General features: G+C 52.5%; 1 protein-coding gene across 1 annotated transcript in view; it reads right to left on the bottom strand.

Annotated features, from left to right (window-relative positions):
* Positions 1-1,900: 1,900 nt before the first annotated feature.
* Positions 1,901-20,271, bottom strand: part of Tab1 (TGF-beta activated kinase 1 (MAP3K7) binding protein 1) — a 27,913-nt gene continuing 9,542 nt past the window's right edge. The window contains exons 2-11 of the mRNA XM_010612696.3: positions 15,820-15,956; positions 15,336-15,489; positions 14,989-15,075; positions 14,465-14,603; positions 13,301-13,414; positions 12,540-12,651; positions 10,715-10,859; positions 8,929-9,151; positions 7,657-7,819; positions 1,901-6,155 (exon numbers count right to left, since the gene is read on the bottom strand). Of these exons, the coding sequence (XP_010610998.1) occupies positions 5,948-6,155; positions 7,657-7,819; positions 8,929-9,151; positions 10,715-10,859; positions 12,540-12,651; positions 13,301-13,414; positions 14,465-14,603; positions 14,989-15,075; positions 15,336-15,489; positions 15,820-15,956 (1,482 nt within the window). The 3' untranslated portion in view covers positions 1,901-5,947. The remainder of the gene's footprint in view (positions 6,156-7,656; positions 7,820-8,928; positions 9,152-10,714; positions 10,860-12,539; positions 12,652-13,300; positions 13,415-14,464; positions 14,604-14,988; positions 15,076-15,335; positions 15,490-15,819; positions 15,957-20,271) is intronic.

Raw genomic sequence — 20,271 nt, forward strand, 5'->3', positions numbered from 1 at the left:
TTTTTTTTTTTTTTTTTTTTTGTACCAGGGATCCAACTCGGGACCTTGCGCTTGCAAGACAGGTGGCAGAACCACTGAGCTAAATCCAGGCCCCAAAAAAGAACTTTTAAAGAAGTTTTAGTATATGAATACCTTAATCTTTACACCAACACAGAAAGCACAATCTTAAATACATTTTGGTGGAAGAAAGGCCCTCAGAAGTCACAGAGCACTGTGCCCCAGGTCAGGGTCACCCACCCATTTGAGCTCTTGGCCACTCCCAAGGGAGCCAGACCTTCCCTCAGGGGACAGCTCCACCCAGGGCCACAAACCCTGCCCTCACAGGGCCCTGGGCCCCGGAGTTCATACTGTCCTATCTCAACTACCTTCAAATGCCTCAAATTTGGCATTTTTGATGCAAACATTCTGTCCCTGGAACTTGTTTGGGGCTTGATGCACATGCGAGCCCAGCAGTGCTTATCCTTTTGCATGGTCCTGGTGGTGTGTGCTTCAGCGGGGCATTTCCCTGCAGACTGCGTGGTAGAAACCAGTGAGGGGTGCCTGGGCTCTTGGGGTGACAGTGTCCCAGGAGAGGGAGGTGGCACTGAGCTGGGTCCTGCAGGGCAGTTAGGTCTCAGCCAGGAAAGCATCTGCAAAGTCCCAAGTGCACAAAAGGGGTCCCAGGTCAAGAAGGGCAGGTAGTACTGGCTGGCTCAGGTGGGGTGCAGGGACCTGGGGTCAGAAAATGCACCTTCCCAGAACCTGTAGACTTCAGACCTCCCCCTAGTCATGGAAGCAAGTCGCCTTCTGGGCTCAATCCGAGGCTTGGGACCTCCTGCCAGAGGCAACAACACTCCCTGCACTGACTCGTCTCACCTGCCAGACCTGCCCGACCTGCCCAGCCCCTTCCTTCCGATAAAGCCTTGTGCTGGCTCCCTCAGGCCTCCCAGCCCCACTGCCTGTCACCTGCAGGGTCCCACCTCCCACCTGGGTCTGGGCCTTTGTCACCTCCCCTCTTTACCCAGATGACTCTTGCTTTCCCTCCAGACCATCTTCTGGGAGCCCTCTCTCCCTGTCGGCAGCTCCTCCGGGACAGGGCCACTGTTCCTGCTGTGTAGGAAAGGGCTTGGTGCCCTCCTAAACCGCCAGTCCCAATGGGCGAGTCAGGCAAGGTGACAAAACCCCAGGACATCTTCAGCCATCAGAGGGACTCAGTATGAGCCTTCCTCCCCAAGCTGGGGAGAGCAGGAAGGCTCTAGCAGGTTCAACTGGCATTGAGGGATGGAAAATCAGGAGGAAACTTTTTTTGCAACAGAGTCTCACTATGTAGCCCAGCCTGGCCTCCAACTCAAGACAGTCCTCCTGCCTCAGCCTCCTGAGTACTGGGGTTACAGAGGCAGCTTTGTTTTTGTTTTTAACATCTCCTTTTGGAGTCAAGGGATTCATGGTCTCATCCAAGGTCACCCAGAGTTAGACCTTGTGGTGGCATTGTCAGGACAGGTCACAGGGTGGAGCACAGCAGGAGGCAGGATTCAAAGTTGGAGGCCAGCCTGAGTAACTTACTGAGACTCTGTCTCAAAATAAAAATTAAAAAAGGTCTGGAGGATACAGCTCTGCTCCAGTACCAGAAAACAAAAACACTGGGATATGGATTTGACTATTAAATCTATTTAAGGCTGGGTGTGGTGGTGCACACCTGTAATCCCAGCACTCAGGAGGCTGAGGCAGGAGGAGGATCGCTGTGAGTTCCAGGCCAGACTGGGCTACATAATGAGTTCCAGGTCAGTATCAACTACATAGTGAGACCCTGTCTCAAACAAAACAAAACAAACAAAAAAAATCTATTTAATACATGAAAGGCCAGGTGTGGTGGCACACACCTATAATCCCAGCACTCTAGGAGGCTGAGGCAGGATTACTGCAAGTTTGAGGCCAGCCTGGAGTACACAGGGAGACCTTGTCTCAAAGTGAATGAATAAACCATGAAGCATTTCATTTCTTACCAACTCGGGTGTCTGAGGTGGGGCAGTTTCTACTCTGGGTAATTCCTCCATTTGTCCATGCCATTCACCTGACATTTCCTAAACATTGCCCGAGGCTGGTTCTGGGCCATGGGTGAGTGAAGGCGGCCAGAGAGCTGGCAAATGCTTTGTACACAGCACGGCCAGGAGGGAAGAGCTGCCGCCACAGAAGGCTCTTCAGCTTGCTACCATCTGGACACAGGATGGCTGCTAAAGTGACAAGCCAGAGGCTTCCTCACAGTGTGCCCTGAGGCCCTTCTGTCACCTAGGAACAGGGTGGGAGAAGGCGGGAGTGGACAACTGGGCTGTAGTCAGGGCCTCCAAGCCCGGGGGTCTCCACAGGCAGGGCCGCAGCCCATGAAGCGGTATGAATATGGAGCAGTGCTGGCTGCCAGTCTGTCCTCCACCAGACCGCCAAGGCTCACGGAAATGTCAAGTGCCTGTCTGCTTCGAGCTGGCGTCACCTTTCGTGGGAGCAAAGCGCATGCTCAGGCTGAGATCACCGGATCAGCAGGAATCTGCATTCTTGGTCTCCAAATAGGGGGCCCAGAAGGAAAAGTCGTGAGATGCTCTTGACTGAGAAAGTTTTGGGAGCCTAGCCAGAGGCCTCCATCTGGGCTTTGGCTGAGAAGAGGCGAGAATCACACCCACTGCCTTGTCTGGGTTCCTAGATAAAACTGAAGGTGGCACTGGCCTGGCAACTGCTGTACGCCAGAGCCAGGGCTGCACCTCAGCCAGATGACTTCTGAGCGTGTGCATGGACGTGTGCGTGGCAGTGGATCTCAACCCTAACTCCTGTAAGCTGTCCTCATCCCCAGCTCCCACAGCAGGAAGGGGAGATCTGACCTCTCACACCTCTGATGACAAGACTGACCAGGACAGCAGCACCATTTTATAGATGAAAAACTCAAGGCTCAGCCCATGGTCACATGACAATTTCTCCTTACCGGGCATGTGAGGGACCCCAGCAGGCCCAGCACTTGGGGCTGGACCATATGCAGTAAGGGGGCAAACAAGTCCCTGCAGGAGATGAGCAGGCTCCTCCAGGTGGTGACATCTGTGCTGAGACCTGAGTGATGAGAAACTAGCACTCAAGAGCAGAACTGTGCTTCAGCATCAGGCAGCCAGAGCCCAGCAGAGGGTCCTGCCATCAGGGACCAGCTGTGTCTCATCAATGAGGGCCTTGACTGCTCTACAGCCTGGTGAGGGTCAGGCCAGAACCCAGACCAGGCCTGGAGGCCAAGTAAAGCCTGTGACAACCCAAAGGCACTACGGAGTCTGCTGCTCCCAGCCTCCTTGCCACACACAGAGGCTCTGAGGGCCTGGCTTCATCTAGTCTGATCTGGACCAGGGGCTCAGGCAAGCCTGGAACTGGGTTCTGAGAGGGGACAGGATGTCTTCAAGGGACAAGAAGGCAGGGGCTAGGTGGGCTTCTCTGGCTGCTTGATCCAGGACCAGGGAACTGAGCACTTTTCCCACCCGGGTGGAGGCCAAAGGCTGGTGAGAACTCGTGGCCAATGTGAGCCATCTGCCCCGTGTGCCGGACACCAGGGGCTTGGGGGCAGTGACCCAGCTGTGGCAGTTTGCCTGGCTGTCTTTGGTCACTTTCTGTGTCTTGACTCACGACCCAAGTCTTCAAAGGCTATCTCTTCTCCACCAAAAGGAACCCAGAGGCTGAAATGGTGACCTTCCACTTGCTCCCAGGACAGGCTCACACAGAACTGAGTGATACTAAGGCCAAAGACAGGGGCACAAACCCAACAGGGCAGGTGCCCACCAAGGGCCTAGAGGTTGGATGGTGGCCATCCGAGACCATGCCTGAACCAGAACGGTGTGTGCTCTAGTGGGGTGGCTGGGTGATACCATGGTTCCAGGAGGGTTTAGGGGCTGTGGTGATCATCTGGACACTTGAGGGCAGGGCTGGGTAACTGGAAAGGGGACAGATCCTGAGAGGAAGTGTGGCAGATAGAGCCCTCTGCTGAGAGCCTCTACCCAGCATAAGGGACCCTCTGAGCACACCAGACAGAGCCTGGCTCTGGTCCTGAGGAGACTGCTTTGGTCTGATGTGATGTTCCTAGCAGGGTAAGCCCCAGAAAGGGCAGTACCATGGATGGGTATTTATAGAACATCCTTCTCTCCAATCCAGCTAAATAAAGCAAACCAGCCAGTTAGGGTGAGGGGACCTGAGCCCTGGACGGTCATGGTACCTACCACCCACATGCTCAGGAAGCACGGGGGCAGCATGACAGTCTGCCACCGCCCACAGGCAGAGGACCTGACCCTGTGAGCATGAGGGCCACAGCAGGATGCAGAGGGTACAGGGTTCCTGAGCTGCCCCTTGGGAGGTAAGGGTGGCTGCAGGGACACTGGGAGGAGCCACCTACCAGCTTTATTCTTCAACCTCCTGAACAGAGCAGGAGGTGGCCCCCTCCCAGGACACACTGGTTACGAGACAGATACTATTAAATTACAAGGTGTAACACCACCACATATGACATTACTGCATTAAAAACCCGATTCTATTTTAGAAACCAAACAGCATTGGAGCCATTCCTGGGAGAGAATCCCCGGTTCTTGTGCCGTGGCTGTGGGACAGGGGGGCTTCACAGTGGAGGGCAGCTGGGGCCCGGTGCAGGATCTGCTTTCCCATCGTTCATGCTGTGACCTTGTCAGGAAACAGCCTCTCCCTGGAGCCACGCTAGGCCTGGCTCTGCGGCAGGGGAAGGGGATTCTGAGACCATGGGTCGAGCAGGGGCCTCTGACCCTGCAGAGAAGAGGCACACAGGATGCCTAATGGAGGCTGGTCCCTGGCCCACTGCAGCTAGACAGACTGGGGCAAGGAGGCTGGGGCGGGAGTGGCAGAAGCCCGCAGTCACCAGTACTGACAAAAGGCCATGGGTTTGAGCTCTGGCTGGAGACTCTTGCCAACATGGCAAGACCCAAGCAAGGAGCAAGTTTCCTGGGTCTGCTTCTTCCTCTGAAAATGGGAAGAGCAAAACTGTCAGCAGCCCCGACGGCCCCTCCACACTGAGAGCAGAGGATGTATGAAATGTCCACTCAGGGCCTGGCCAGCCCAATCCTCACCTCTGTGTTTGTTAACATGATTTTCCCAAAAGCCCTTGGCCTTCCAGGGCAGCCTTGCTCCTAAAGCCTCTTTCCTCTTTCGGCTGAGCACCCACCTGTCTGACCAGCACTGACTGCCACCTGGAGCCGGGACAGGACCAAATTGGTGCAAAAGCCTTGCACTGTGCCACTCCCAATGTGGCCTACCCAGCACCAACCGGGAAGCAAGACAGGAGCTGGTGAGCCAGCCCTGGGCCTCCCATTCCCCAGCAGACCCTGGCAAAAGCAGCCCCTGTGGCAGATCGGTCACACGGACTTCTCAGACCAGTTCTAGGACCAGTGCTTCTCAGGACAGTTGTGCTGTCCTTTTCACCTGACCTTTTCCCCTGTGGCCATCTCAGAGACCATCTCACTCCCTGGCCTCCTGGACACCGTGACTAAACCAGGGACGGGTACAGGCCCCACCCTGGGTTCTACTGTGAAGCCAGGATCGTGGGACAGAGAGGCTGGAAAGGAAACTGCCATCCGGAGGTGAGGTGTTACAGGCCATTTCAGGGGAGGTGGCAGCAGGCAGGGGCAGCCTAGAGAGAGCAGTGTCTATCGGGCCTGTGCCACTTGGGTCCCCAGGTTGGCCTCTTCCACTCCGCTGCACACGGCTGACAGGCCAACCGGGCTTCCACACGTGGACCCTGACCTGAGGAGTGATGAGGGTCCTGCCCGAGGCCATCAGGGATGGCCTTCCCTCCTGCGCAGTGGCCAGGTATGGATAACAGGCCCACTGGCTCCATGGCGCAGGCAGAGGTCAGGGAAGTGAGCCCATCCTGCCCCGGCACTGGGCCTGCCCCTGCACAAGGTCCCACTTGGGCTGCGCTCCCTCCCCGCAGCTACGGAGCTGTCATCACACTCTGCTCGCCGTGGTCCACGCTCCAGAGGCGGTAGAACTCTGCGAAGTCCACGTAGGGATCGACTCGGCCATCCTCACCGGGTGGGAGGGAGTGGGCCGGCCGGGCACGGAAGAGGCCCCCATCTGAGCTGGAGCTGCTGCTCTGCGTGTGCGTGTTGGTGGACTGCAGGGTCAGCGTGGGGCTCTGGCTGTGGGCAGAGGGAGGCGTCAGGGCAGTGGGTCAAGCAGCCTCGGCTTCTAGCCCAGGGACACAGCAGCTCCTGCCTCTGCCAGGTCCTTGGGTCACAGGCCTCTCTGGGAAAGGTGACCTAAAGTCAGCTGGGCCAGATGTTCTTAGGGATGGATAAAATGTCAAAAGTAATTTCTGAAGCACTAGCTACACACAGCTGTTTCAAATGCCAAACATTACGAAGAACATTTGGTTCTAATGCTGAATGGCCATCCGTGGTGACTACCACATGGGACAGGGCATACCCAGGACATCCACCCTGTCAGGAAGTCCTGGGAGGCAGCACAAAGCACAGAGCACGCACCAGGCTCCCCTAAGCCAAACACTGGTCACAGGCAGGAAAGGTCGATTCCTCCAGAAACCTCCCTTTGCCCTTCCCTAGCCCCTATCACTGGCCAGGGGGGACAAATGTGCTGAGTCCTCAGAGACCGCTGGACACCTACACCCTGCACACAGCCTCGGCCTTCCCCTCATCCACTCCAGTACCAGTGCAGCAACTGCCTGGGCGGGGGAGGGGGCTAAGAGTCAAGCAAAGGATGCTGGCTGTTTGCCCCAGCCTGGACTACACAGGTCACATTCTGCTTTGTGGACACAGCTGGCGGCCTCCTGGGGCAGCCGGCAGGGGTGAGGAGAGGCCACCCCGTCTGCGCAAGGACTATACTTTAGGCATCCGGGGCCTCAGCAGCTGGGCAGTCCCTTCCGCCCAGTGTGGTGGCTGCAGCAGCCACACAAGTACCCAGCAGGGGAAGGAAGGCCCCTGGCTGTTCCCTCCCTACCAGCCCTTCTAATTGGCCACATCCTGCTTGCTCTGCCCTGAGAGGGGCTGGGTGTGGCATCTCTATTATTCTGCACGGGCTGGAATGTGGAAACCAGATCCTGGGCTTTGGTGGGGTGGAGGTGGGATATGCATTCCACACGAGTGTGGGGGGTGACACCGACCTGTCACGCAGGTCTGCGCCGGAGGTCTCCTGACCCACCCAGGCAGTGACTCGATTCCCCCCGCCCCACTGCCCTCAACTAGAAAAATCATTTTGGAGCTGCAAATGGACATTGCATCTAGAGAGCAAAGGCTCTGATGAACCAGTACAGCCCGGTGATGTCCCCAAAATGGATAACTTGGAGGGGCCATCCTTCACTACACTGAGGGTGACAAAGGGAATAAAGAGAGAGAACAAGAGGACCTTCCCACTGGATGAAAGCTGGACCCATGAGAAAACAGACTGCTGGGCTGCTGCCAGCAGCTGTCCTGTCCCCCAAACACTGTGCCCCTGAAACCTTTATCCCACCCCAGGTCCAACTGCAATGAGCTGCTGAGACCAACCCCTTGCTGGCCCTGTTTCCAGGGAGACCACCCTCGGCCAGGGATGAGGCGGAGTTTGAGAGGTCTAAGAACCAAGGGTCTCTCACCCAGTATCACCAAGCCCAGCACCCTGGGGTGTCCCTAGCCCAAAAGGACTTACTTGGTGAGTGTGGGGGTGGCTTCGTCCAGGGTGGAAGCACTGTGGGCACCATTGACCATCTGGCCCTGGGAAGGCATGACGAGGGAGAGGGTCACGCTGGTCTTGCTGGTGCTCTGGGTGCTTGAGTAGGGCACAGACACAGGGTACACACGGCCCCCGGCAGCTGGCAGGGAAGAGGGTGTGGGGTGTGAGGTGCGAGGTAGGGAGGAAGGAAAAGACCAAGGTGGAGGCAGGGCTGCTCCAGGGTCTGACAGAGTGTCTGAGAGGCTCCCCAGGGCGTGTGGCCCTGGTCCGGGGGACAGCCCAGCACTGTCCCTGGGCAGAGTCTTCCACCCTGCTGGGACCACCCTTCGGTAGCGAAGTCCACTAGTGCTCAGGACAAGAACAGAATCGAGCGCTGGAGCTGCCACAATGAAAGGGTTACAGCTTGGCTTCCCACGGCCACCTTCATCCAGAGGTCAGCCTGCCCCTCGCTGAGGCTGACCCAATAAAAATATGGTTGTAATAACAATGAGCCGGACAAATCCTGGCAACTCTGGCGTCCATGGGAGAACACGCCTATCTGCAATGCTCACTCCAAGGTTTGCTTGTTTAAAGAAGAAAAGGAAATGCAGCTCTCAGGAACTGAGGGTTTAGCATTAAGCCATGTGGAGAGGGAGCACTGCAAAGGATGACTGATCACTGATCACCGTTGCTCCCAGGTAACTGATTTAAGGATGAAAAAGAAAGCCAATGAGGTGGTGGATGCCTGTGTACTCTGGGAGGCTGAGGCAGGAGGACTGCAAGTTTGAGGCCAGTAAGGCTCCACTTAGTGACTTAGTAAGCTCCTGTTTCAAAATTTAAAAAAGGCTCAAGGGGAAAAAATGAGAACCAAGACCTGGCATGTAAAATTTTAAAAAGGCTGTTGGTCTAGGGATTTAGCTAATGGTTCCTCCTCCTGCTTCGCAGGAGCAAGGACCCAAGTCAATCCCCAGTACCAAAAGGCTGTGAATGTAGCTCAATACAAAGGTAGGCTCTAGGTTCAACCAGCCAGGGGTTACCATATGTGTCAGGCTCTATGGCTACACCCCGCTTGTTTGTGTATCAGGAGGTGGTCCAGGGCAAGTGGTTCTGTCCTTATATTTCAGACAAAAGGAATAAAAACAGCACACAGCACAGGAAGGCCAGAAGCCAGAGCCTGGGTGAAAGGAACTGGAAGTCAGGCCTCCTCCAGGCAGAGAGGCCATGGCCCCAGACTTACTCTTGGGCACTGCCTCTGCAGGGCGCTCGTACCTGGGGCTGGGCTGTGCGTGGGCTGGCTCATCTCCCCCAGTGGGTAGCCGAAGTTCCGCACCAGCAGGGTCATGTCCTCGTGCCGTAGGCAGAATTTGGCCCGCTCTCCGCCACTGGCAAAGGTGTCGCTATGGATGCGCTTTACCCGGTCCACCACGGCCTGGGCCACCGCATCCATGGAGGTCTGCTTGGCAAACTCAGTGTCAATCATCGCAGCGATCTCCTAGGGGAACAGCAGAACCTAGTGAGGAATGAGGGGTGGCCTAGTGACGGGGCCTTAACTCCAGAGCCCTGTAGAGAACTTAGGGGTCATTGGCCCAGCCGGTGAAGGAAGTTCCTGCCAGCCAAATTGCAACCTGAGTTTTTCAAGATATTCAGGCTAATCCTTCAGGAACTTTCTCATCAAAAAGGTGTGTAACCTTGTGCTCTCCCTGATTGTTGGCTCAGACAACTCTGAATGGATAATATCCACCACAATGGATTAGCACAAAGATTGTGTAACACATGGGTGGACTAAGAACCCGGGATAAACTGTTTTTAGTAAGCATTCTTTCCTGAAACAAACTTACTATAGGCTACAATATGCCAGGAATTTTGTCAAGAGTTGGGTAGACAAAATGAAGGCAGCATCCCTTCCCTCAGAGAAGTCACCTGCCCAATATATTCTAAAACCTACTAGAAGCCACTGAATAATTCTTTTGTGAAGACCAAAGAGGAAAGAAAGAAAATCATTACGAGTAAAAGATCAAAAGCACAAACAGGACCGGGTGTGGTGGCACACACCTATAACCCCAGCACTCAGGAGGCTGAGGCAGGAGGATCGCTGTGAGTTTGAGACCAACCTGGTCTACACAGTGAGTTCCAGGGCAGTGTGAACTACATAGTGAGACCCTGTCTCAAAAAACAAAAAAAGCACAAACAATGTCCCCTTTGTGAGGGCTGACCACAGGCTCTTGGAGGCACAAAGGCAGGGGGAAAGGACCTATTCCTGTTCTATGGGCTCTGCTCCATCACTAACCAGTCACGACACCTTAGCAAAGGCCCTGAACTCTGGTGCCCATGTCTTCACTTCAGGTGGAAGTAAGCATTGCCCCTCTAAGCTGAAGGCTGAACTCTGGGGCCCCTCCACACCACAGGCTGCTGGGATGGGTGAAAACCCTGAACATACATAAGGCACACCTTAGCGACCCAGCAGCCCAAGGTCAGGTGGAGGTAGCTTCCCTTCCAAATCTAAGTGACTGCCTTAGAGTCATGCTGGGTGACACCTGCACTGTGTATTCCATGGTGTGGAAGAAACAAGCTGCTCCTACTGGCTGAGGACCTGGCTGTGCCATACCTGACCCCAGTCCCTGAAGGGGAAATGTCACCATCTTTGCTACAGGGGTGATGGTCAGCACAGGGATGTGAAAGCCCTGCGAGGAAGCAGGGGCCCAAGACCACCCCTCAGCAGCACTCTGTGCAGCAGGCCACTGTCCTTTCTGGACTCTCTGCCTTGGCCCAGGCCTTCTGTGTGGTCCCAGAGCAAGGCCGTGCTGGTGGACATTCACTTCCCTGGCACCCTCTTCCCTCTAGGCCTCACCCAGGCCTTGGCACCAACACCGCTGCACACCCAGAATAAATACAGCTTTTGGGATGGAAGTTCCGGAAGCTGTGGCTTTCCACTGCTCCAGCGTTGAACCCAGAGATGTCTGGTGACAGACAGAATGAGAGCTCCGGGTTGCCAGGGATGCATCTCAACCTGGAGGCAGTGTGCTCTGCAGTCCCCTACTCTGCCCACCTGACTCACCTGGTTGGCCTGCCCCGGCCCATGGGCGGCCTCCAGAGCCTTGTACAGCCCCTCGGACATCAGCACCAAGAAGCCGGTCACCCCATCCAGAGGCTGTGAACCATGAATTTCCGGCTCCGCAATAATCGGCTTGGACTTGGCAGCACTGGGAAGACAGTGGAAGGAGGGCTTTAGGCAAAAAGGCATCCAGGTGGACAGATTCTCCTGAGGGGAATGATCTACACCAGAATATAGAATAAAACGCATGACTTTGTAAGAGGAAAGGAAATAGAGGAAAGAGAAAACCATACAGCCCTGCCTTCTTAGGACAGCTGCTAAAAATGAAGCTGGGGGTAGGGGATGTTGGAGACCAAGGGTCAGAATAGCAAAGGTCAAGTTTGATTCTGGCCCTGCTGTGTCTCCTGCCCACAGAGCTGGGGCCATGGCAGGGTGGAAGAGCAAGAGGAAGGTTATCTTTTAGACTTCAACTCCTCTGCTGTCATTGGGCTCCACCCAAACCGGGATCCACACCAAGGCCCCAGGACACTGCACAGGGGCCATGCGCTGATGTGCATCAGTCATTACCCACCGGAACCAAAGTGGCTGTTAGCAAGATAAAAGCAGGTGTGCAGCCACAGGCAGCTTTGTGCAGAGAGGCACCTGTAAACACAGCTCTAAACTCACCTAGCTGTACACATTAAACACGCACAGCTTTGTACAACAGTCAGACCTCAAAAAAGGGGCTGAGCCAGGCGTGGTAGGGCACGCCTGTAATCCCAGCATTTGGGAGGCTGAGGCAGGAGGATCCTATGAGTTCGAGACCAGCCTGGGCTACATAGTGAGTTGCAGGTCAGTCTCAACTACATAGTGAGACCCTGTCTCAAAAAAACAAAAAAATGGGGGGCGGTGCTGAGAAAGAGGAGTAAGGAGCAGAAAATGGTGGAGGGATGTCCACACTTGTGCTGCTTTAAAAGGGATGCCAGCTCCTTGGCCCCCAGGAAACACACACACACACACACACACACAAATTGGGAGCAGAGTGCATAAGAAACTAGCAGAATGGGGCAAGGGGCTCCTGATCAGGGGAGTGGACTTATTTTCACTGCACATACCCTGGGCCCTGTTTGAAAACCACACATTTTTTCCAACAAAACAAGTGGAATCAGGGGTAGAGGTTCCATGTTCGACTGCCTAATCTTGGGTGGGTCAGGAGTTACCTGCTGACAAGGTCACCAGCATGATTCCCGCAGCTCTAACTGTGATGTTAAGTGTGACCAGCCTCACACAAGTGCACATGTGTATTTCCCCAGCCAATGCATCCCACACAGGTCAGCCAGCTGCTAAGGACACCACTGCCTTGGTCCATCTCTCACCTGACTGCTGGGCAGGCTACCTGCTGTCTCTGAGCCTCAGTTTCCTCTTATGAACATGCCTGTCCCCACCTTATGAGGCCTGAGTGAGGAGTGAATAAAAGACAGTGTGAACAGTGGCAGGGCTGGGCCAATACAGGCTCACCACAACTATGATAGCTCATCTCACTGCCTTAAGCACTTGGGGGACACGCAGATGGGAAGTGTTCTCAGAGGGAAGTGGGCAATTCCATCTCACACCTCTGCCCTGGCCTGGGATCGAGGCAGCTGCCACCAGCAGGCCCCGTCCATGCCAGGCACCTCATGTGTGTCAGCCTAGCTCCAACAACCCCAACTCCTGCCTGCTAGCCCCAGCTCCTCTCTGAGAAGAAAGCTCTGAACTATTTGGTCTCTGAACTGCTTCAACTGCACCATCACCAGAGCCTAAAGTCTGCTCCTGCCCAAGGCGCCCTGTGGCAGCTGTGCTGGCCACCTACCTGAGCAGGTCAATGTCAGTGTAGCCGTATTTGACCTTGTAGTCTCCGATGCGTCTAGTGCTTTCCTGCCCACAGATGATTCCCACCTGCTTGATTTTTCCTGTGTCCAAACCTGCCAGAGGGAGAAGAATGCAATAACAGCCCAACCCGTGTTTATGAAGAAAAAGGAGGGGATAGACAAATCTACAACAAGCAAGGAGAATCCACTAGACAGGATACAGAGACAAGAGCAGGGTGCCAGGGAGCAGCTCACCCCACATCTCCCAGCGTCCTCAGTCTCTGTCCCCATGAGAGACCCCAGCACTCCAGTACCACCCTGCACGCCAGACAACCCCACACAGAGCAGCACGCTCACCGCCTCTGCCTGTGTCTGTCTGCCTCACATCGGCTTCCACACCCGGGAAAGGAGAGAGCAGCCACGGTGGTGCTGGAATCTCAGGCCTCTCTCAGTCTCCATCAGTAACAGCAAGTACCTACCACGTGCTGGGTACTCCAAGAAGCACTGGGCACGTATTAACTCTTTTAATCCTTACAACACGCCAAGGTAGGGGTTGCTGTTATCCTCATTACACAGATGTGGAAACTGAGGCACAGAGTAAGTTCTAAAGTCACCCACTAGTGAGTGGCTGGTCCCAGACCCAGCCTCGCAGCCCCTCCACTACATGCCATCTCTGTCCCGGCCACCAAAGAATGGCACGGGGGGAGCTCAGGGTCAGGATCTGCACCCCAACTGACCCTTTGTCCTGGCTCCCCCTGCTTACCCAGCTGTGACAGGCGGAAGAGCTCATCCTCGTTCTCGGTGGTGTGGTCCATGTTCAGCTGGGTCACCTGCAGCCCATCCACTGTAGACTTGCAGAGAAGTGCTCGGTTTGTACCTGCAGCAGAATTTCAGCAGCTGAGCAAAGACCAAGCGGAGAGGAAAGGGATCCACCGGTGAGACTGGGAGGGAGGGCAGGTACCTCACATATGGGATACACGAAAGCCACAGACCAGGCTGAGACCACTGGGCTAAGCCACCAGTGGGGAACAGCTGATGAGACTAAGGAATCAGGTTACCTATTTACAGTGCAATCACAGGATTATGAGTATAATAAAAGAAATCTTTCTCTAGAGATATATATTGAAATTTTTACAGATATTATACCACAAAGTCTGGTATAATGGAGCCAAAGAGCCATAGATACAAGAAGACTGGCCATAACTGGAAAACGATTAGTGCTGGGAAGGGACATGGCAGTTCACTGAACACCACTTATATCTGCTTTTCTGTATTTTGGGAATAGAAATGAAAGCGAAGGCAGGAGGAAGAGAGAGAGGGAGGTCATCAGAGGGGTCTCTACAGAGAACCTGCACACTACACAGCCCTCTCTGGCTCCCAGATTGGCCCTCTTTTGCCCACAAAACCAAATGTCCATGTCCCCAGCTTGCTACTGCTCATGGGGATAGAGTGACTCTTCCATGCCAGGTACCTCTTCCAAAAGCAGCAGCTACTGAGGTCACTTAGAGGTGGATGTGACTCACCCAAGGCCACAGCCAGTTAGGGCCAGAGTGGCAATTAAAACTGACACCTGTTTCTGTCCCATCTGTACCTCCAACTGGGATGATACAGGCCATGAAGTGAGGAAGAAACATGCCAAGTGATCTCAGGATGCTCTGGGTCTAAAGTGTCCAGGAAGCTGGGTGGGGTGGCACACACCTGTAATCCCAGCACTTGGGAGGCTGAGGCAGGAGGACTGCCATTAGTTCGAGGCCAGCCTGGGCTACATAGTAAATTAAGGCCAGCCTGAACTACATAGGCTGTCTCAAAAACAAACAAACATAATAAAATAAAATAAATGGTGAGGGGTCTGGAAAGCAGACTGCCGGTGAGCACACTGACATCAGGCTGACCTCCCTTCCTTCCTTGGCCACGGTGGGTGACTCACCGACATTGGCAACGTAGAGCTTGTTGTTGAGGAGGACCGCCACGACGGCCATGGCCCCTCCTGAGATCTCCCTCTCCAGCACCTTGAGTCTCTCCAGGATCTTCTGATACTGCGGAGGCAGCTGGTGCTGAGGGACACCCTGCAACCCACCAGGAGAGGTCAGGGCAGGGTGACCTGTGAGGACCACAGTGGCAACCCCCTTTCTCAGGAGCAAGGCTGTGAGGGCTGTGAGGGCTGTATGGCAGCCTGGCTATACCCCAGGAAAGCCAGTGATGACCTAACTCAGAGGACCCAGGAAGTGCTGGAGGGTGATGGGAGCAGGAAGGTGTCGAGGCTGTGACCAATTCACCCCATAGGACCTAGAAAGGCCTCTCCTCTCACCTGTCACTGCCAACCTAAAGCTGAGTCTTGGAGTGAAGCTGCCCACAGTGGCCAGGGAGGCCCCTCGCGGACAAACCTATTATTACCCGCCAGCTGTATCCTTAGCTCTTCCTGAGGGTAGATTACCTCCTGAGAGTGATTACCTCGGGCAGCTGGGACTGGAGGCTTGCTTTCTCAGCCAAGGCGTCATCAATGGACTCTAGGAAGCTCCTCTCCACCACATCAAAAGCCTGGAGCAACAGAGGGTAGGGCAAAGGCTGGCATAAACACCACTGTCACCAGATACTAAAACACCCACCGCCTCTTCCAGAACCACCGCCTCTTCCTGCCTGGCCCTGGACTCCCAGAGATGGGGAGCCACTGCCGCTGGATGAAGAAGCCAGCAGTCTTCAGACCAACCTTGGTCACATTTCATAGCTGCAGGGCTGAGCTCTGGGAGTAGAAGGACACACTGTCAGCCAGGTTGCGATCAGTGGCCCAAGCCCCTTACCTGTAGCAACACTCGCCGTACATCGGCCTCTGTGTGCTCGGCACTGAGCTGGCCCAGCAGGAGCTCCGCAGACAGCCGCTGGGCCACGAAGTTGGTCACCCGGTTGCCATCATAGCCATTGAAGACTCCATAGAGGAAACAATTGTTCTCACTCCTGGCAGAGGAGGCATAAAGAGGCCTGAGGCCAGGGCTCACAGATGAGGAGCCAGGGGAAGGAACTGAGGGAGACTAAAGATACAGGAGCTGTGGCTAAAGTGCCCATCTGGGTTCTCTCATTTTGGCTGAGATTCACTGTGGCTGTGACCTCCTAGGATGCCCTCCCTTACTTCAGGCCCTGGACTGAATTAGATGTGGCCACAGTACAGGCCACCTCTCATGGGCCACGTCTTCCTGGAAAGCCCCATATAACAGTGGCAAGGAAAGTGCCTTTCCTTGTGGGCAAACTGACTTCCTCAGCCCCGGATGGCAATGCTGGCATGCATACCTGAACTTGAGCCAGCTGTCCTCTGGAGGGTGGCTCTCGGTGCTCTTGCCATCAGCAGAGTAGCTGCGGTTGGAGGCTGAGCCAACCCCAGAGAGGTGGCAGAGGGGCAAGTCATCTGTCCAGCTCGGCTGCTGCTCCTGGGAAAGGACACCAGGAAACTGTGAGGCCCACCTTCTTCCCCAGGGCAGACCCACACTGCCTCCTTCTCCAGCAGAAACTTAGTAGGCCAACAGCCTCAGAGAGGCTTCCATTTCTTTCTGGAAAACAATGACACTTATATGAACAGACAGCTGCAGAAAGGCTTGCTGTTTTTATGATACCCAAGGAAACCCAAAAGAGGGCAGCATTCCTAAATGCAGGTCTCAGTGGCAGTTTTCAGGAGGGAGCTGTGTTATTACATGAGTCAAACTCTCAGAAATAAAACAAGCCCTGGCAGAAACTCTGTGTGGCCCTTTTGCTCCCCAAAGAGGCTGGCTGTACGATGCAAAGGGCACTGCTGACAACTGCAGGTTGCAGACTCCACTCTGAGAAGCCCGCTCTGATCCGGGCCAGCCCAGGATGTCTGCATTTTAAGCGGCTCCCTGCCTATGATTCTCACAGAGGTACCTGTGACCTGGCCTTTGGACTGACTGATAAGCTCTCTGTCACTCTCTCTGGCACTGTGTCCCTCTCTATCTCCCCTTGCCACACCCTTCTAAGCCAAGATCTCACCTTGAAGCTCTGGGCACACTCTGCTGTTTCCCTTCAAAGAACACCCGCTTCTTCTGGTTTAGCAATTCTGTGTTCTCTGAGACTCTCCGGCTCAGGAGTCACCACCTTGCATACTTACTGTCCCCTGGTACCACCATTCGGGCCTGTCCTCATTCTACCTCATGGAATCTGCAACCAGGCTGGTCAGCAGATCACTGCTGAGCTCTACACATAGCCAGCTGGCCAGGCCTGGCCCGGCCCAGGCACTGACCCTAAAGGTCCTCAGTCTCCTTGGGATGCACCTGAGGCCCCGAGGCCAGGCCCAGGTGTGATCTCTGTCCCTCACTGAAAGCCTCTCTGTACACCTGGTTTCCACCTGAGCACCTCATTCACAAAGGTAGAGGAACTGTGTGGAACCAGAGAAAACCAAAATAACTGGGAGAATCAAAGATCATTTTCAAGGAGATGATTAAAATCTGGATTGGAAACTATACTGAAACATTAAATAAAGACAACCACTGGGTGGAATTTCTTACAAATGACCTTCAAAAACCAATGTAAGAACCATACTAACCAACATCCCTCCCGCTCTGGTTTTTTGAGACAGGGTCTCACTATGTAGTTGAGACTGATCTGCAACTCACTGTGTGGCCCAGGCTGGTCTCGAACTCACAGTGATCCTCCTGCCTCAGCCTCCCAAGTGCTGGGATTACAAGCATGCCCACCACACCCAGCACACTAGCAGACTTTTACAATCAGATGCGTAGATAACCTGTGGCTAGCTTTTGTGGCTTATTTCATCTTCTGTTTATCTGCATACCAACAGGGAGTCACTTTATGGACTTTTCCCATTTTAACTGCTTGTATGTTGCATTTATCTATTTTAGCACTCTTAAATTTTGTTCTTAGCACCACAGAGCAACTTCTGCAGGATGTGAGAGTCTGTTTTATTTTCAAATTAACAAGTAAATTTTAAAATTCTCTACACTGTTCCTGGTGTCCAATCCTGACTCCTAACACATGTAGAGGTCTCTGTAACTACTGCTCACTGAGGACACAGGGGGCCCCACCACCCCAGAACACTCGCTTGTGATACTTCTCTGGAGTTGCCCCCTACCCTAACTCCTGGCAACTGCGGGCCTGGCCTCTATTCCTATGGTTTTGTCTTTTCAAGAAGGGCATGCAAATGAAACTAGGCAGTATACAACCTTTAGAGGCTGGCTTCTCTGACTCAGCACCATGCCCTTGAGTTGCTTGCCAACACCAATATCTTGTTTCTCTTTATTGCAGAGCAGTGCCCCTCTCGCCTCCGTGGATGCAGCAGTCTGTTTATCTATTCATCCATGGAAGGACACTTGAGACTATTTCCGGCTTCCAGTAATTATTAAGAGAGCTGCTATAGCATTTTTTTTGACTGAATGGCACTTTCATTTCTCTAGGGTACATACTTAGAAGTGAGACTGCTGCCTCATACTGTAAATGTATGTTTATAAGAAACTGGGAACTGTTTTCCAGGATGGAAGGACCACCTACCTGCATTCTGACCAGCACTGCATGAGAGCTACAGTTGCTTGCATCCTTGCCACCATGTAGTACTAGTTTTTTGTTTTATTTTGTTTTGGTACCAGGGATCAAACTCAGGTCCTTGAACTTGCGAGGCAGGTGGCAGAACCACTGAGCTAAATCCCAGGCCTTACTGTCTGTTTTTTAATTCAGACATTCTAAGCAGCTATAGTAACTCATGACTTTAATTTGCACTTTCCCAACAGCTAATGATGGTGACTGACTTTTCAACACATCCTCTTCATCAAATGTCTAAATCTTACGCCCTCTTTCTAGTTGGGTTGTCTTAACTCTTGGGTTGAGAGTTGTTTACATATTTTGGATAAGAGTTCTTTTTCAAGTATGTGATTTGTAACTATTTTTCCAAGCTGGGGATTTAGTTCAGTGGGTGCCGCTGCCTACCTCACAAGGGCAAGGTCCCAAGTTCAATCCCCAGTACCAAAAAAAAAAAAAAAAAAACCAACCAAACTGCTGTGTTACTTTAACCTAGATGGATTATGTAAAGGAACAAATTTCCAATGATGAATGTCATTATATTGTATACCTAAAATGTACCAATAAAATTAATTTTTAAAAAGTTTTCCAAAACTGTAGCTTATTGCTTCATCCCCTTTGCCAAGCATTGCCGCACATGTTTGTAAGCCCAGCACTCAGGAGGCTGGGGCAGAATCCTGAATTTGAGGCCTGCCTGGCCATAGCAAGACCATCTCAAGACCATCTGTGGGGAGGGTGATTTCACTCACTTCAGGGTCTTATGTAGAGCAAACTTTTTAGTTTTGATGACATCTATTTTGTCCATTTTTACCTCACATTGCTCATAACTGTGGAGTCATGTCTAAGAGCTCTGCACAGCCTCCTGTCACAAAGACCTTCAGTTTTCTTTTGTAAATTGTATACATAGCTTCACATTTTAAATTTAGATCTGTAAAGATAGAAGAGTTAGGTCAATTTTCTCTTACCTATAGACTGTTCCAATTGTTCCAACATTATCTGTTTTTTTGGGTTTTTTTGTACCAGGGATCAAACTCTGGATCTTGTGCTTGGGGAGCAGGCAGCGGAACCACTGAGCTAAATCCCTGGCCCCCAACATTATCTGTTAAAAAGATTAGCTTTTTTCCATTGAATTGTTACTGTACCTTTGTAAAAATTAACTGGGTATGTTGTGGGCGATTCTACCCTTACTCTATCCTGTTCTACTCATGTATTTGTCTATTTTCCCACCAAAACCAAACTTTACTACTTTAGCTTATTACTGTAGCTTTACAGAAGTCTTAAATCAGCTAGTGTGATTCTCATAACTGTATAACTGTAGCTTTATAGTAAGTCTTAAAATCAGCTAGTGTGATTTTTGTAACTTTATAATTTTCTAACTCTTAACAACTTTTCAAAATTGTTTTGGCTATTTCTGTTCATCTTTCCATATAAATTTTAGAATCAGTTTGTCTATAGCTGCAAAACAAGTCTGTTGGGATTTTGATTGAGACTGTTGTTTCCTTTTTATTAGTGCACGTTAATTAGAATAATGGGTTTCACTGTAACAGTTTCATACATGCAGATAACATTTTTAGCATTTCTTCCTCTCCCTTACCCTTTCCTCTCTCTCTCTCTTTTTTTTTTTTTTTGAGACAGGGTCTCACTATGTAGTTGAGACTGACCTGGAACTCACTATGTAGCCCAGGCTGTTCTGGAATTCACAGTGATCCTCCTGCCTCAGCCTCCCAAGTGCTGGGATTACAGGCACCAGCCACCACGCCCAGCTACTCTTTTTTTTTTAAAATAAGTTTCCTTTCTATTTTTGTGTCATCATTTTCTCCTAGATTTCACATATGGCAGAAAGCATACAATACTTGTCTTCTTGAGTCAGACTTATTTAGCACGATAATCTCCAGTCCTATCCATTTCCCTGAAAATAACATGACTTCATCTCCTTTACAGCTGAATAATACTCTATTATCAGCTGGGCATTGTGATGCATGCCTGTAATCCCAGCACTGGGGAGGCTGAGGCAGGAGGATCACTGTGAGTTCCAGAACAGCCTGGGCTACATAGTGAGTTGCAGGTCAGTCTCAACTACATAGTGAGACCCTGTCTCAAAAAACAAACAAACAAACAAACAAACAAATACTCTAATCTATATACACTACATTTTCTTTACCTACCTAGGCTGATTTCACAACTTGTCTATTGTGAATAGCACCT

Source organism: Fukomys damarensis, unplaced genomic scaffold (assembly GCF_012274545.1).
Source record: "Fukomys damarensis isolate Sample0158 unplaced genomic scaffold, DMR_v1.0_HiC HiC_scaffold_19, whole genome shotgun sequence".
NCBI lineage: Eukaryota > Metazoa > Chordata > Mammalia > Rodentia > Bathyergidae > Fukomys > Fukomys damarensis.